The sequence below is a fragment of the Falco rusticolus genome, chromosome Z (assembly GCF_015220075.1).
Source record: "Falco rusticolus isolate bFalRus1 chromosome Z, bFalRus1.pri, whole genome shotgun sequence".
Classification (NCBI taxonomy): Eukaryota; Metazoa; Chordata; class Aves; order Falconiformes; family Falconidae; genus Falco; species Falco rusticolus.
Window position 1 is genome coordinate 32511351 of NC_051210.1, and position 13930 is coordinate 32525280.

At 48.5% G+C, this 13930-nt stretch overlaps 1 protein-coding gene and 1 long non-coding RNA gene across 5 annotated transcripts in view; both read right to left on the minus strand.

The window, feature by feature from the left end:
• PSD3 (pleckstrin and Sec7 domain containing 3) overlaps positions 1–13930 on the minus strand; it is a 140040-nt gene that overhangs the window by 116462 nt on the left and 9648 nt on the right. For 3 of the 4 annotated variants that reach the window (XM_037373694.1, XM_037373693.1, XM_037373691.1), the window contains exon 1: positions 1146–1259. The exons of the other annotated variant lie outside the window; for it this stretch is intronic. In XM_037373694.1, coding sequence (XP_037229591.1) covers positions 1146–1166 — 21 coding nt within the window. In that variant the 5' untranslated portion in view covers positions 1167–1259. Of the gene's footprint in view, positions 1–1145; positions 1260–13930 lie in introns of those variants that run through there. 4 annotated transcript variants of the gene reach the window in all.
• LOC119141391 lies at positions 5516–9315 on the minus strand. Its single transcript, XR_005101916.1, has 2 exons — positions 9275–9315; positions 5516–8590 (listed from the first exon to the last, which is right to left on the minus strand). It is a non-coding gene; the product is annotated as an uncharacterized LOC119141391 (long non-coding RNA).

The following is a 13930-nucleotide window of genomic DNA, read 5'->3' on the forward strand; positions in this document are numbered from 1 at the left end:
TGAAACACATCAAGTAAGGATATGAAAAAGTGTTTGGAGTAGAAAGAGGTTTCTTTCTACTAGCTAAACCAGAAAGGCTTGGATGATTTTCAGCAGCCCATTATTACAACTGCTTCAAACACTGGGTGTGCAGCCACAAGTTTCATTAGAAATACTGCATTTGACTTGCTCTCTCTGTTTGAATGGCCCTACACGCAGACAGAATTAAAGTGTGACTGAAGCTGCAAAAGCAGCAGTAATTGCAGTTGCCTGTCACACACCCAAGTATCTTCAGTAACACATTGATGTGCTCTGCCTGAAGTTTACTAAGTGGCACCCTGTGGGAGCCAGGTAACTGCTGCTTATGGCATGGCAGTACTGCATCTATACGGGATGTTAGCATCTTTGCTGAGTTTGCGTGAAGTTCAAGCTCACTACAACTCTGTTTATGTTCCCATACGCTGAGAAGCGTAGCTCCAGTCCCCGGTAGCAAGGATGAAGATAATGCCACAACTGCACAGGAGCGTCCCTGTGTATGTTTAACTTTCTAAAACTTTACGCCACCGATGAATTCACCTCAACGCCACTCCTCCCCAGAAAGCACAGTGCTACTACTCTGCCAAAGACGCTGGCTTTTTCACAACACCTCATTTAATTCGAGAACGTGGTATGATTAAAAGAGCTTGTCAGTGCACCAACAGTGGTGATTTGTTACACAGCCAAGTTACAAGTGTGGAGACTGAAGAAAAACCAACTGTACAAACGCAGGTTGGGGATCTCACCCCTGGGGTGGGGGTCCCAGTGCAGCCTCCCTGGTGCAGTTGGTGTCTCTGGGGATCTAGCAGTAATGAGCCCTGAAGCAGGCTCTGAGCTTTTTTCCTTTAGGGAAGTGTGAAAAGAAGGAGAAAAAAGGAAGGAGAGAAAAATGAAATAAAAAGGGAAGAGGAAAAAAGAACAGGAAGAAATAAAAAAGGGAAAAGAAAAAGGAAAACAAAAAGGAAATGGAAATACGGAAAAAGAAAAATAAAGGGAAAAAAGAAAAAGGGCGAAGACACAAGAAAAGAGAAGGGGGGTGGGGGGTGGAAAGGTCAAAGTAAATGAAGGGGAAAAAGTGCCCCCGGCGGCGCGCACCCCCCGCCGCCGCACGGGCACACGTCGCCCCTTACCGCGCCGCCGGCTCCTTCCATCTCCCATCCCGGCCGCGGCGGATCGCAGCCGCCCTCCCGCGCCGCCGTGCCGACTCTGCCGCGCCGTGCCGCGCCGTGCCGGGCCGCGGCTCCCTGCCGGCCCGCAGCGCCCTGCCGCCCGCAGCGCCCTGCCGGCCCGGGGCCCGGGGCGCCCTGCCGCCGGCGGCGGAGCCGGGCAGCGCGGCGCGGGCAGCCCCAGCACGGTGGGCGCGGCGGGCGCGGGAGCGGCGCGGGCCGGGCCCGGCGGGGCGGGGCGGGGGCGGGCCGGGGCTCGGCCGGGTGGCGGGGGGGGCGGGGGGGGGCTGCCCGGAGGGGAGGGGAACGGAGCGGAGGGCAGGGGGAGGGGAGGGGAGGGGAGGGGAGGGGGCTGCCCGAAGGGGGCGGGGGGGGCGTGAGTACGGGAAGGGGAACGGAGTACCACGTGCTCCTCGAAAAGATTTTTCAAAAAAAGAGGAATTATTTCGAGATTAGCGAAGTAACGGGGCGAAAGCCACGAGCAAGGCGGCGTGCCCACCGCAGCGGCGCGGGGCAGCGACACGGCCGGCGCCCGCGGGGCCAGGACACGCTGTACTCCGCTCCGCTCCTAAATCCCTTCACTGCGGCTCGGAGTTGCTGGGGCAAAAAAAACCCACCCAAAAACACCCACCCACCCAAAAGCCTGCTCCAGCCCGGGGGCTTTCCTTCGCAGCCCGACTTCAGAAAGCGAAAGAGCGCAGATGTCTCCCCAGTGAGCCCATCTGAACATTCAAAACGGATTCTTCATTTATTTTTTTTCCACGGTTCACTGGAAGTTCTCTTGCCTTCTCGGGTCTCTAAGCACGCGATGGCATTGTTAGGATTTCTCTAACCAGGAGCTCCACAAGTTGTCCTTTTTCATAAACTGGGGTTTCCCTGTCAGAAGCCGCACTTTAGAAAATACCCCCAAATCTCATGGGCCCAGTTACAGGAGTTAACTACACAAGTAGCTGACAGACTGGATAAAGAAGGATGTTAGTTTCTGCAATTTCAATGTATTTGCATTCCGTTCAGTAGCAGTTAAAAGCTTTATTTTTTTTTTTTTAACCCACCAAAATTGATAGCCTTTCTGGAGCAATCTGGAGCAAGGACCAGGACTGGCTAAGCACTTCATGTTTGCTCCTCTCCCTGCACTGGAAAACAAAGCTGCCTGTTTTAGGTGGAAGGCAAGGCTGTTCCAGATGCTTTGCTGTTGTGAAAGGCTTTGGACAGTCCTGGTGGTAGAAGTGCATCACCATGAAGTCACTACATAAACATACCACACCCAGACACAGCAGCATCTTAGGGGCCAGCGGAGGGGAAAGTGCAGCCCTGCCTTGCTCCCCACTGGCCCCCTGGCTCACTGCTGGAACCACAGCCCCTGCCAGCACAGGGCAATCTCAGCCTTTTGGTTCTCCAGCACCAACTTGCAAAAACAAACAAACAAACAACAACAACAACAAAAAACCCACAACAAAAAAAATCCTTTTCTGGCAGCCTAAAGCATGATGCACCCTGGCCTGGAGCTTTCCCTGTATGGCACACCATCCCAGGGCTCTTCCAAGCTCATCTGGAGGCTCCATACAGTAGCATCTCCCCGTGCTCCTCCCAACAGGGCTCTGGCACACAGAACCCACTCTGCTCCTCCTGACCAGAACCTCCTCTTTCTCACCACCTCCAGCTCCATACTTCCCTGAGCACTGCTGCTCCAGATTTCCACCCATGCCACCTGGTGCCTCTGTTGTCTGGGTACCCCAGGCCTGGTATACCCTGTATATCAGAAGGCATCCCACTTTTTCCCTGAAGCTTCCCCTCTCCCCATTCTAAGGCTCCCACAGGCTCTGGACATTGCAACCCACGTGTCCCAGGAGCAGTACAGGATCTGCCTCCTGCTCAGCAGCCCTCCAATCTAGTCATTGCTGTCCTCTGGGAAAAAGTTGGATGAAAACCTGGTTTTCCATCCCCCAAAATGACTGGCACGGGTCCTGAAGAGGTCCCTCTGTGGGCCTGCAGGCACTGCCTCGTCCCCCTCTGTCCCGTGTGCCAGCACTGAGCCCAGCACACATGTGAGCAGCATGTCCCTTTGATGCAGCGCCATGCCCATCCATCTGTGGCCAACATGTGCCATGGACTGCAGTGCCCCAGTGGGGCAGGGTGATGTGCTGGAGGGCTTCACCCCTCACCGCAGCCAGGGCTGCAATACCAAGCATGTGTTGGCTGTGGCAGGGGTTTGTTCCATCTGTTTCAGGCGCCTCTGAGGCCCCGGGGGCCGGTGCAGGGGCACAGGCTGCGGATTCCCCATCTGTGCCACATCTGAGCTGGCTAACACAGTGGAAGAAGAAACCACCATGTGCCTGGGTCTCAGAGGAGCTGATACGCCCTGCCTCCCTCCTCCCCAGCAGGGCTGAGGTAAGCCTGGTTTGAGGGGGAGGCTGATGCTACCCCTCGCAAGGCAGCTGCCCATCACCCGGCCCTGGGCACCTAGGTGGCAGCCACAGCCACTGCACTCCAGTTTGGGTTTTTCCCTCTATTTGTATTGAGGAGAATTTAACCTTTTCTCTCTGATCCAGGCATCTGGCCTGAGTCACCCGGACATTTAGGCTGCCGCCAGTGTGCTCTGTGCTGTAGTACTGGGAGAGGAGAGTGTTGCTCGCGGGAGGATGACCCTGCAAGCCCCTGCCATGCTGGCATCTACCTAGCTGTCGGTTTACCTCACTGCAAAGGAGGGTCATGGGGTTTGGCACCACCCATCCTGAGATTTGCACAAGGGAATGTGGTATTTCTTGTACCACTGATTATCGTTTTCTGCATGAGGGCAATATTAAATCCCAAAACTACTGTGAACAGGCAATCAGCAAAGAAATGGGGTGCTTGTAGTTCATTTCTGAAGGAAATTTCTGTTTTTTTGCCCAAAGGCTTGATTTAAGTTTCCAGTTAATTATATCCAAAAAAGCAAAAAAAATGTCAGCAAAAGTTGGCACAAAAACTGGCAGCTTTCTAAGCAGTTATGAGGGCTTGTCACAGCTACAGAGCACTCTGAATTGCTTAAGAGTTCAAGTTTGAGCATACAGCATGCATTTTGACATAACCCAACCTAGAATAATAATAATTTAAAAAAAAGAGGCAGTCAGGTACTCAGCAGGCAGCCACTGTGAAGGTGGTGAATAGTCAACCCTGCAGGAGTGTCCAGCCTGGTTCACTGGCTAAGCTGCTGCAAATCCCCTGGCCAAGGGCACTGATGGGGAGAAGGGACCCAATACCAGGCAGGCGACCCAGCTGTGGCGTGGGTGCTGGGCTGAGGTTCAGCTAGGCAAACAAGGCACAGCAAACTAGAGACAACGTCAGAAACTGCTGGCCATGGCAAAACAGTAGCAGTGTAAAGACACTGCAAGGGATGGCTGGATCTCTCAGCTTCATTAAGGGAGAGTTGTGCGAGAAGTGGCCAAACTGCAAAAGGCAGTTGCTGGGGTTATTTTGAAGAGCAGAACTTTGCAAGGCCAGTGGTGCTCTGGTAATCAGCTGAGATTGCCTAGATAACACTATTGAAAATATCAAGTTTGGGTATGCCATGCAGCAAGACTGGGACCCAAGGCAAAAAAGTAATTGTGGTGGATTCTTCATTTGCAAGGAGTCTTGGATGGAAAACAGGTCAAGAAACAGGAAAATGGGTAAGTTATGCAGTGTCTAGGGGCTGCCAAGGTATGCCTGTCAAGCTGCCCCACACTTGATCACCAGAGTGGGAGCAGTGCAGCAAACCAAACTCATTTTTCTGACCATACCACATGGATCAAACCTGCCTCTGGTCACACCGTGGGGCCACAGGGTGCTTTCCCTCACCAGCAGGGCAGCATCTGAGTGGATGCATGGATTGAGCATCACCGCATTGCTGTGTCAGTGCCTTTTCCATGCAGCTGGCACCAGCCTCTTACCACCACTTCCTAAGACAAACATTAATCATCTGGGTCAGAAATTCATGGCTGAAAATACCTTCTCTCACCACTCCACCTCCTCAGAAAAATAAAAAAAAATGTATTGCAATCAGCGGTCTGTAAATAATAACCAATGCATAAACTCTGTAATCTTTTGCCTATAAAGGCGCTCTCTTGCTCATTATTCTTCTCTCACAAGAAGATGAGAAGAGTAGAGGAATCTCACTTCCAATTTATTTCCCCTCATTCAAGAGGCAGAAATCCACAGGTAAGCCATCATCCAGGTACTTACCAGAAAATAGCTCAGTACATTGCATTTCAAATCAAATAGAGACTCTCTCTTTCCATGATGGAGAAGAAGGCTAATAATAATAATAATAACAAAATAAAATAAATTTTAAAAAAACAACCAGAAACACCATTATCTGCAGATGGAAAGACTGAGTTAATCATTTATTGGATTTTCCTCTGTGTGTCTGGGTTTTTCTGGACACAGCTGGGAAAACATTTTTTTTTTTTTTCATTTTACTCAGAAAAAGAGTCACCATCAAAACTCTTTCTTTCTGAATTAAAGCTGGAAAAGTAGTACAACAGCACAATGAGAACAGCAGATTTGGAGGTAAGGCACAGACTAGGAAATGACTGGGCATGCATAAAGAGGGGAACTTTTCTATTATTCCTTAAGAAGAGTCAGATAGCGCTAGTAAATCATTATAGTAATGCCCAGGGTGGCAACCATGGCAGGGAATGGGTTAGTGCACACGTGGGCCAGTTAGCTGGCATTGCTGTGAGGAGGGGTATGCTGCAAGCCGTGCCAGTACCATCTCTCTTCATGTGCCTCTTTCCTCACAGGCTGTCAGGCTGGGCTGGCCTCACAACCAGAGCTCCTGGAAAATTCCCTTTTAGGGGTTAACTGACTCTTGTCTTGCTCCTTCCTCCACTGACAGTTCTCTGGAGTCTTGCCATGCCTAGGACTCCAGGAAACATAATTTTTCCAGACCCTCCATCTCTTGTCTCCAGAGATTTCACTTCGCTCCTTCCTCCATCTGACATGGTCCTCAGGAGGAAAGGAAATGACCAACATTCCTTGACTGGGGAGCCCTGTAACTGGCCAAAATTAGAGCATTTGATGGGAAATCTCAGAGGCTTGTTATTCGACTTTAGGGATCTCCTATTTCACATTTATTTCCAAAAAAAACAGGACTTCACAACACAGGTACCTCCCCTGCTGGGTGAGTCTTTGGAAATCTCCTTTTTAGCCCCAGCTGAAGGACAGAAAAAACACTGATGAATGTCCTCGCTTTGGCAGGTTCATGGGTACCTTCTGGGTGACTGCTGTCACCTCCTCTCTTAATCTTAAACTTTGCCCTTCCTCATCTCTAGTAAATCTCTCTTTTTGGCCTTCCCTTTAGCAAAGGGCTGCAGGGTCCTGAAATCGGCCCATCTGCAGTGGGTACAACCTTTTAAGCAGGCCATCAGTGACAGTCAAGACCACCATCCCCTCCCCAGCAAACGTCACAGCTCCTGGGTCTTTGTGCAGAACTGATGAGCCCACAGCAGCGAGAGCTCATTAAATATTTTCCAAAAATGGCAGCCCCACGCAGTACTCATGGTGTCACCCAGGAGACCTAATAAAAGCTCTTCAGGGTGAAGAACTCAAGGAAGAGTCCCAGCCAGGCTGAGGGTGGCCATGTTCTTCCCAAGCACCTCCAAAAGTGACAGAAAAGTAGTTTGTTATTCCTGGGCTGCCAGCTCCCAATGAGTTCTGCTCCTGCTGCTCCCCAGCACTAATGGTGCAGCCAAGCCATCTCTCTGGGTCAGGGAAAGCCCTCCATTCTACTTCTGACATGGAAGCAAGAGGCCAGGTCTTAAGAGTCCAGGATGCTCCAGCAATGGGGATGCCAACAGTGGAGGCAGGGAAAAGCAGATTTCAGCCAGTTCCCAGGAATGCAGTGTTGTTTCTATGGCTGGATCTGTGCTAGTGAGGAAGGTTTCTAGGGATCAAATCACCAAGACTCCTTCCCTTCTCCCAAACTGCCACATAAAGGGTAAAGGAGAGAATCACCAGTTGGTTTATTTGCAGTGTCATCCATATGACAAGGGGAAATTTGGCCTTTGGGAGGATATGAAGGAAGGGGCTTTTTCACTGCCTTCTAGCACAGAGCATAGATCACACCAGCATCATCAGCCCCAAAAGTCAATCTCATATGCATAGCTGCTCAGCTCTGTCCCAGAGGGTAAAGTACCTAACAGAAAAGCAAAGGAGGAATGTAAGGAAAGACAGACCTTCCTCTGAGACTGGAGCACCCAGCCATATGTTCATCAAGTCAACATTGCTTTGTTGAATCCTCTGCTTAAGCATGGTTACTTTTAAGGGTCTTCTTCTCGGAGCCTCATCTGCCCTAGACTCAGTGATTCCTCTGCTGCCCCTGCCTTGTGCCTGGGTATGGTAACCAGATGGATTCACTAGAAAAGTAGTCCATTTAGACTCCTAACCACAAGAAGAAAGAGTGTTTTGCATAAATATCAGCAGAGGTGTTCAAAAGTGCACTCAAACACACAGGTGAGGGGAGCATACTGTATCTGAGCAGAACAGAAATGCTCCAGGTGGTCTTTTCCTCTCCTGAATAACATATAAGATTCTATAGAATGGTATCCTTTCTAGGGAAATCTTAGCCAGTCTCACATAAGTCATTCTGATCTTGACCTCCAAAAGGAGGTGGCAAATACCACAACTGTATAGTATACCATGATCAAGGTAAGCATACATTTCAAGCCAAGATACTATGGCTTTGTGGTTTTGGCTTCCTTAGACACTGGCAACCTCCTGTAAAGTCCTCCTGTATGGTTTTCCCCTTTTCACATGTCTTCTTTCTCATGCTACAGATGGTTCAGACTGGACTGAGACTGCACACCAGATACCAAGCCAGTGAGAAGTGAGGGGAAGGGAACATTTATTCAGTGGCCTTTTTTGAAGGGAAGGGTAAATTGCAGCTTTTTACAGCACTACCAGGGCTGGGGAAACCTGAGTCAGAGGAGGACTGCCACAGCTACAACTATGGCTGCACTGACATGCAACAAGCAGCCTTCAGACTGAAGCAGAAGTAGGGCACATCACCCCACTGTCCTCCCCAAAATGAAATCACTATGGCGTGCAACTGTGGCACATTCATACAGCAGCCACTACCCAAAATGCTGCAGCCAAAAAGGGAATCCACACCGTTGAGAGGAAAAGTACTGACAAGATTGCTTCCTCTGCTTAAACAAAGCTGTAATGAGTGTGGGCAAGCAGCTGGACAAGACAGCTGCATGCATATCCTTCCCCAGGTCTCCCCAGGTAGCGAGCTTGCATCAGTCACAAATGACAAAAGGTGGAAGGTTAAATGATGACAATTAAGCACATTTCACTGGGACAGAGCAAGCCCTGCCACCATGAACAGATCGACACCGACTGTGGTCAGAAGCGGACGGTCCCCGCAGGCAGGTCTCTTGGCGGATTTTCTAAACAAAGGAAGATACCGTTTGTTTCCCAAGCAGAGAACAGGAGCCGAAGCCGAGAAGCCGCGATGCGGAGGTATCGTGTGTCCGGCTGGGGTGACAGCAGCGCCAGGCACCGTGCGGCGCAGCGCCACGGTAACAGCCGCGGTGGCAGCAGGGAGGGCTGCGCTGCCGGGGGCGGGGGGGTACCGCGCTTTCTCCTTCTGCAGCCTGTTTTCTGGAGCACCCTGCCACGCAAGGCAACTGCACAGCCTCCTGGGCTAACATCAGCCTTGATGGTCATCTGAAGAGACGGAAAGCCTTAAGGGAGCAAGAGCCGCAGGGTGCCCGGGTGGTCAGAGCAAGGGAGGCATAGCCTTGCGTCAGATGGCAGGGAGTGTGTGCTGGTGTCAGCCACTGAAGCTGCGGGTAGAATACGGGCTGCCAGGGTGTTGTGGTTTAAGCCCAGCCAGCAACTAAGTACCACACAGCTGCTCACTCACACCCCGCCCCATACCAAGTGGGATGGGGAGGAGAACTGGAAAAAAGGTAAAACCCGTGGGCTGAGATAAGAACAGTTTAAGAGCTGAAATAAAGTAAAATATAATAATGGTACTAACAACAATAATAATAATGAAGAGGAGAGGGAGAGAGAGGAATAAAACCCAGGGGAAAAAAAACAATGTGATGCACAATACAATTACTCACCACCCACTGACCGATGCCCAGCCAGTCCGCAGGCAAGCTCCCCCCAGTTTATATACTGAGGATGATGTTCTGCAGTATGGAATATCCCTTTGTCTAGTTCAGGTCAGCTGTCCCAGCTCTGCTCCCTCCTGGCTTTTTGTGCACCTCCTCACTGGCAGAGCACAGGAAGAAACTGAAAAGTTCTTGACTTAGGGTAAACATTACTTAGCAACAACTAAAACATCAGTGTGTTATCAATATTATTCTCACACTAAATCCAAAACACAGCACTCTATCAACCATTAAGAAGAAAATAAACTCTATCCCAGCAGAAAACAAGATACAGCAGAAGACTCTTGTCCTGTCTTCTCCTGTAAATCTCCTAGTTTCCGGCTCCTCTCCAAAGCAGGACCCCAGACATCCTTGCAAATTCTTCCTCTCCCTCTTCCTAAATGTCACCATCAGCATGCATCTTCTGAACTTCCACCCTCTCATGTACCACCCCACTTCCTCACAACCAGCCACACTTCTTGCTCCTTACAGCCCTGGCCTCCTACAGCACTCAAATACAGACCCCAACACAGGAGCTCTCAATCCCCCTGCCCCCCTGCTATATACTGCTGCTGCCCCTCCAGGGAAGTGTTCGTGCCCCACAGCTGTACATCCCCAGTCTCATGCTCATTACCTCCCCAGCAATCCTTATCTTATTATTGCTATTTCCCCAGCCAATTGTTCATTCCCACCCTGCCCCTGGCCAGGGACCAACCCGCTGCCAGTGACATGGGCACATAGACTCGACATTCAACATTACTCGAAGCAGAAGGAAAGCTGTAGGAAGTTCCCACCCACCCCACTCTCATTTCTGCCTGCTATCTGGAAGTTCTGCCGAATGCCACATCTAGCCAGGCCCACCCTGTGCAGACAGAATGCTCCACAGCCAAGAAGCATGTTTCCATTTTTCTTTTTTTTCCAACATTCCCCCCGCCGCCCCCCCCCCCCCAATTAATTGCTGCTGTCACCTTTGCTCCCCCCACCCTTCACCTCAGCCTTACTTTTCCACCAGCAACTGGATAAAATAGTTCCGGCCTGCTCCTGTGCTCTAGCCCTCAGCATTACTTTTCACAGTTTCCATACATCCTCCTCCGCACCCTAGATAACTGTGTACTAAGAGCCAGGCTAGCTGGTTATACAGCACCTATCCCTTTTCTTCCCCTTACTTCCAAGAAATCCTCACCCAGAATGTTAAAGGCATGAAATGGACAATACAATACTCTACAAGGGAGATCCAGTCTTCTGCAAAGTGGGTTTTATCTGAACAACTGAAGGTGTTGGTGGGCATTGCCTGTCATTTCCCACTCCCTATCACTCACCACCTCCATATGGATCCAGTGTCTACAGGTGACACAGATGTGCTGCTCCTGACTCCCTCAAATCCCAAAGTCCTTCTTTATTCTATTTCTGAAAGCTTGATCTTTTTTTTCCTTCAGCATCATACTGACTTTTTACAACTCCATTAAACTAGTTTTACAACTCTATAGCTATCTCAAGATCAAATCCAAGTCCAAATTCAGCCCCAGGGAAAAAGCTGCTCACTTCCACAAGTATATATTCCAATCCTTCACAATTCTTTTCCATTTATATTTTTATATTAGGATGTTAGATTTTTGATAGCTGTAGAAACAACATACTGTTTTCTTCCCTTTCCTTGACGTCAGAAAAAATTGTCTCCTGGCTTGAAGAGCTTGCTGGATTCCTGTTTTCTGAGAGAAGAAGATGAAGAGGTATGTATGGTGATGAAGTGATAACTATCTGAGACACCTGTGGGAGATACAGACTTGGTTCAAAGCCTGCTGGAGTCAATGGAAATCTATCACTGACTGCTTTGGCCTTTGGAGTCTCCCTTGGTTCTAAAAGCTTTAGGTTCTTCCCCAACTTTGCATTTCCAATGGCTGTCTTGAAAGTAAATTTTTAGTCTAATTCTGCTCCTGCTGAGCACATTCAACCTTTACTGCTTTGAGCAGCAGTGGCAAACAGTGAGCCAGAGCTAAGGATAAGGCTGTTGTGCAAGTGTTCTCAAGTGCAGGATGAACAATTCTTAATTACAGTTTTTCATACTGACAGACTTCTCTGAAGTCCAGGGCACACATGAATTAATCCTCCTACATCATATGTCAAAAAGGCAAACCCTAGCAATCTGATTTCTCAGGCAGAGAACTTAAATGACACATCAAGCCACAGATGCGAGTGACTGCTACAGTCAATATGAAAAGGCTGCTCTTTGCATAGCAATAAACCAGATGTCTTTCAGCTTGGTGCCTCTCAGTCCATGGTTCAGTCCCACTGAAAACAGTCACATACATGAAATTAGGCAGGCACACAACTGGTTTATAAAACCAGGACTCAAATATCTCAGATTCACACTCACATTTTCAGGTGCTGGTCAAGTACAATGCTGAGGCGTGAGCTCCAGTGCATTTACCACATGCAAAGTGGCCACAAAACAGCCAGCCAGCCCAGCTGCCTCAGCGGTGAGCTTTACTGAACCGAGCCCTCAAGGAGAGCCTGAATTTTCCCAGGCTGCCAGAAGCTGAGCTATTGAATCTGGGTGGAAAAAGAAGAGAATGATGTTCCGAAGTACTCAGGTTTGTCCCTCCTTCCTCCTGCTTGAATGGGGAAGCACCTTTCAATCACAGAACTCAGATTAATGAATCTGACTTACATCTTGGATATGAGTTTGAGGGAATTATATGAGTTGGATGGGAGATTTTTGCCTCTTTTTGCTAGTCAGTATTTGTCAGTGTGTTAGCAGCTCCCCTAAAACCAACAGAAGATCACTGTTTTCTGTAGGTAAAATATAAAGGTTCAGCTCTTCCAAAGAACTCCTCATGTATCAGTTCTTGAGACACATCTATGGGGGGGCAGACAGATTTGCACTGGAGGTTACTAACAGCCAAAAGAACAATGGAAAACCCCTCTACTTCCCATAATGGGAATGTGATTATTGCTAAAATAATTTGCTTAAATAACGGACTTGCTTAAGTAATGGCTTTCATCTCCAAAAAAAAAATCAAATTCTGCAGGCTTATGATGACACAAAACGACTGTATCAGCTGGTGGCATGAGAAGAATCCTTTTTGCATTTTCTGCAGGAAATGCATTTTTTGGAATGCAGTGTGAACATTGCAAAGATCTTTGTATCAACACTACGGGCCTTGAGCCATAGAGCTGCACTTGATGCAGCCTGAGGATTTGCAGGTACCTCATGAAGGGTCTCTTCTGGGTATAAAACATTCAAACACATGGAAAGAAGCCTTGTGTTACGTGCACTGAGGTAACTTGGCAAAATGAGATTGCCAAAGATCCTTTCTTTTTCTCTATAAACATACATGTTTGAATTTAATAAAGCCAGAAGATCTCTGGGATCCAAGGGGTACTTTACAAAAATTGGCAGGGGTTGGGCATACACTCCAGCAAATTACTTTGGCCGATGTTTGTGGCTGGAGATCTATTAGAGCAAGGTAGTAGAAGTGAACAGATCAACATCATCAGTCTTAATGGCCACCACAAGCATGGGTTTTCCTATAGATCAGAGAACAGAAGGTGTTGGAGGTGGAAGTATGTACACCACACAACCTGTTATCTATGCCTCAAGTCATATGGATATCTCATAGTCACCAAGTATGGATCTTAAGTCACCAAGATCTTCTCTAAAGATGGCAAGACAAGTCACCAGTCCAAAACTCCCCACATGGGCTGGAAAGATCCTTAGGCAATGGCATTATATAATTAAAATGATATTGCATTGACAGACTGGACAACTACGAGGAAAACTAACATCCTTGGAGTGGACTAAAGAATGAAAGCCATCCTGAAGATGAACATAGTGGAAGGCTTTCAAGGATCAGAGCATATTGCAGTAAATAGGGTACAGTACATACCACCTAAAACTATTGATGTAACTACTGTTTACCCTGTGGGACAGACCAAAATGCACAGAATGTTCTCTAAGCATTGCTTCTTACCCAGAAAGTGTCCAGTTCAATCTGAGTGGTATTTTTTTTAAAGGCTGATGTTTTACTATGAATCACATGACAAGGAGGCTAATAAAGGTGTCCTGGAAGGCAATACTTTGTACTGAGATTCTGCAGTTCCCCCCTTGCCATATTGTTCAACCCATCACCTTAGCTTCTCCCTCTAGTCCCAAAAGAAGGCACCATCAGAGATGGGGACCAGCCCGAGTCCTTCAGCCACGATCTTCATCTCTCGTGCCCACAGTCTCCTGAAGCAGTACTGGATCAATGAGGATTCAATCAGATCAGCCTAGGAAGGGGTTTTCTATTCAGTGTCCCCCTCCAGGGAGTCTGCTGGATTTGGCCCCCTGGTTTTTGAGGTGCAGGCTTTCTCTTGGGTGCCTGACTTGGCCAACTCACAGGCAGCAACCATTTGATCAAACAATATTTGTTTTAGCCTGATTTTCTAAGAAAACAAAGCTTACAGGTTTAAGCTACCTGTTATCTGTTTGTTCATGTGTCTGCTTCCTGTAATATCTTTTGAACCAGTTAGCTAATTTCAAACAAAAGTAGGACAGAGGTCTCAGGGAAAAATAGGTTAATAGAAATCAGCAGTTTATTAATGCTTGTTCCAAGGGAAAGACGAGGAGATGCACATCCCTTTGGG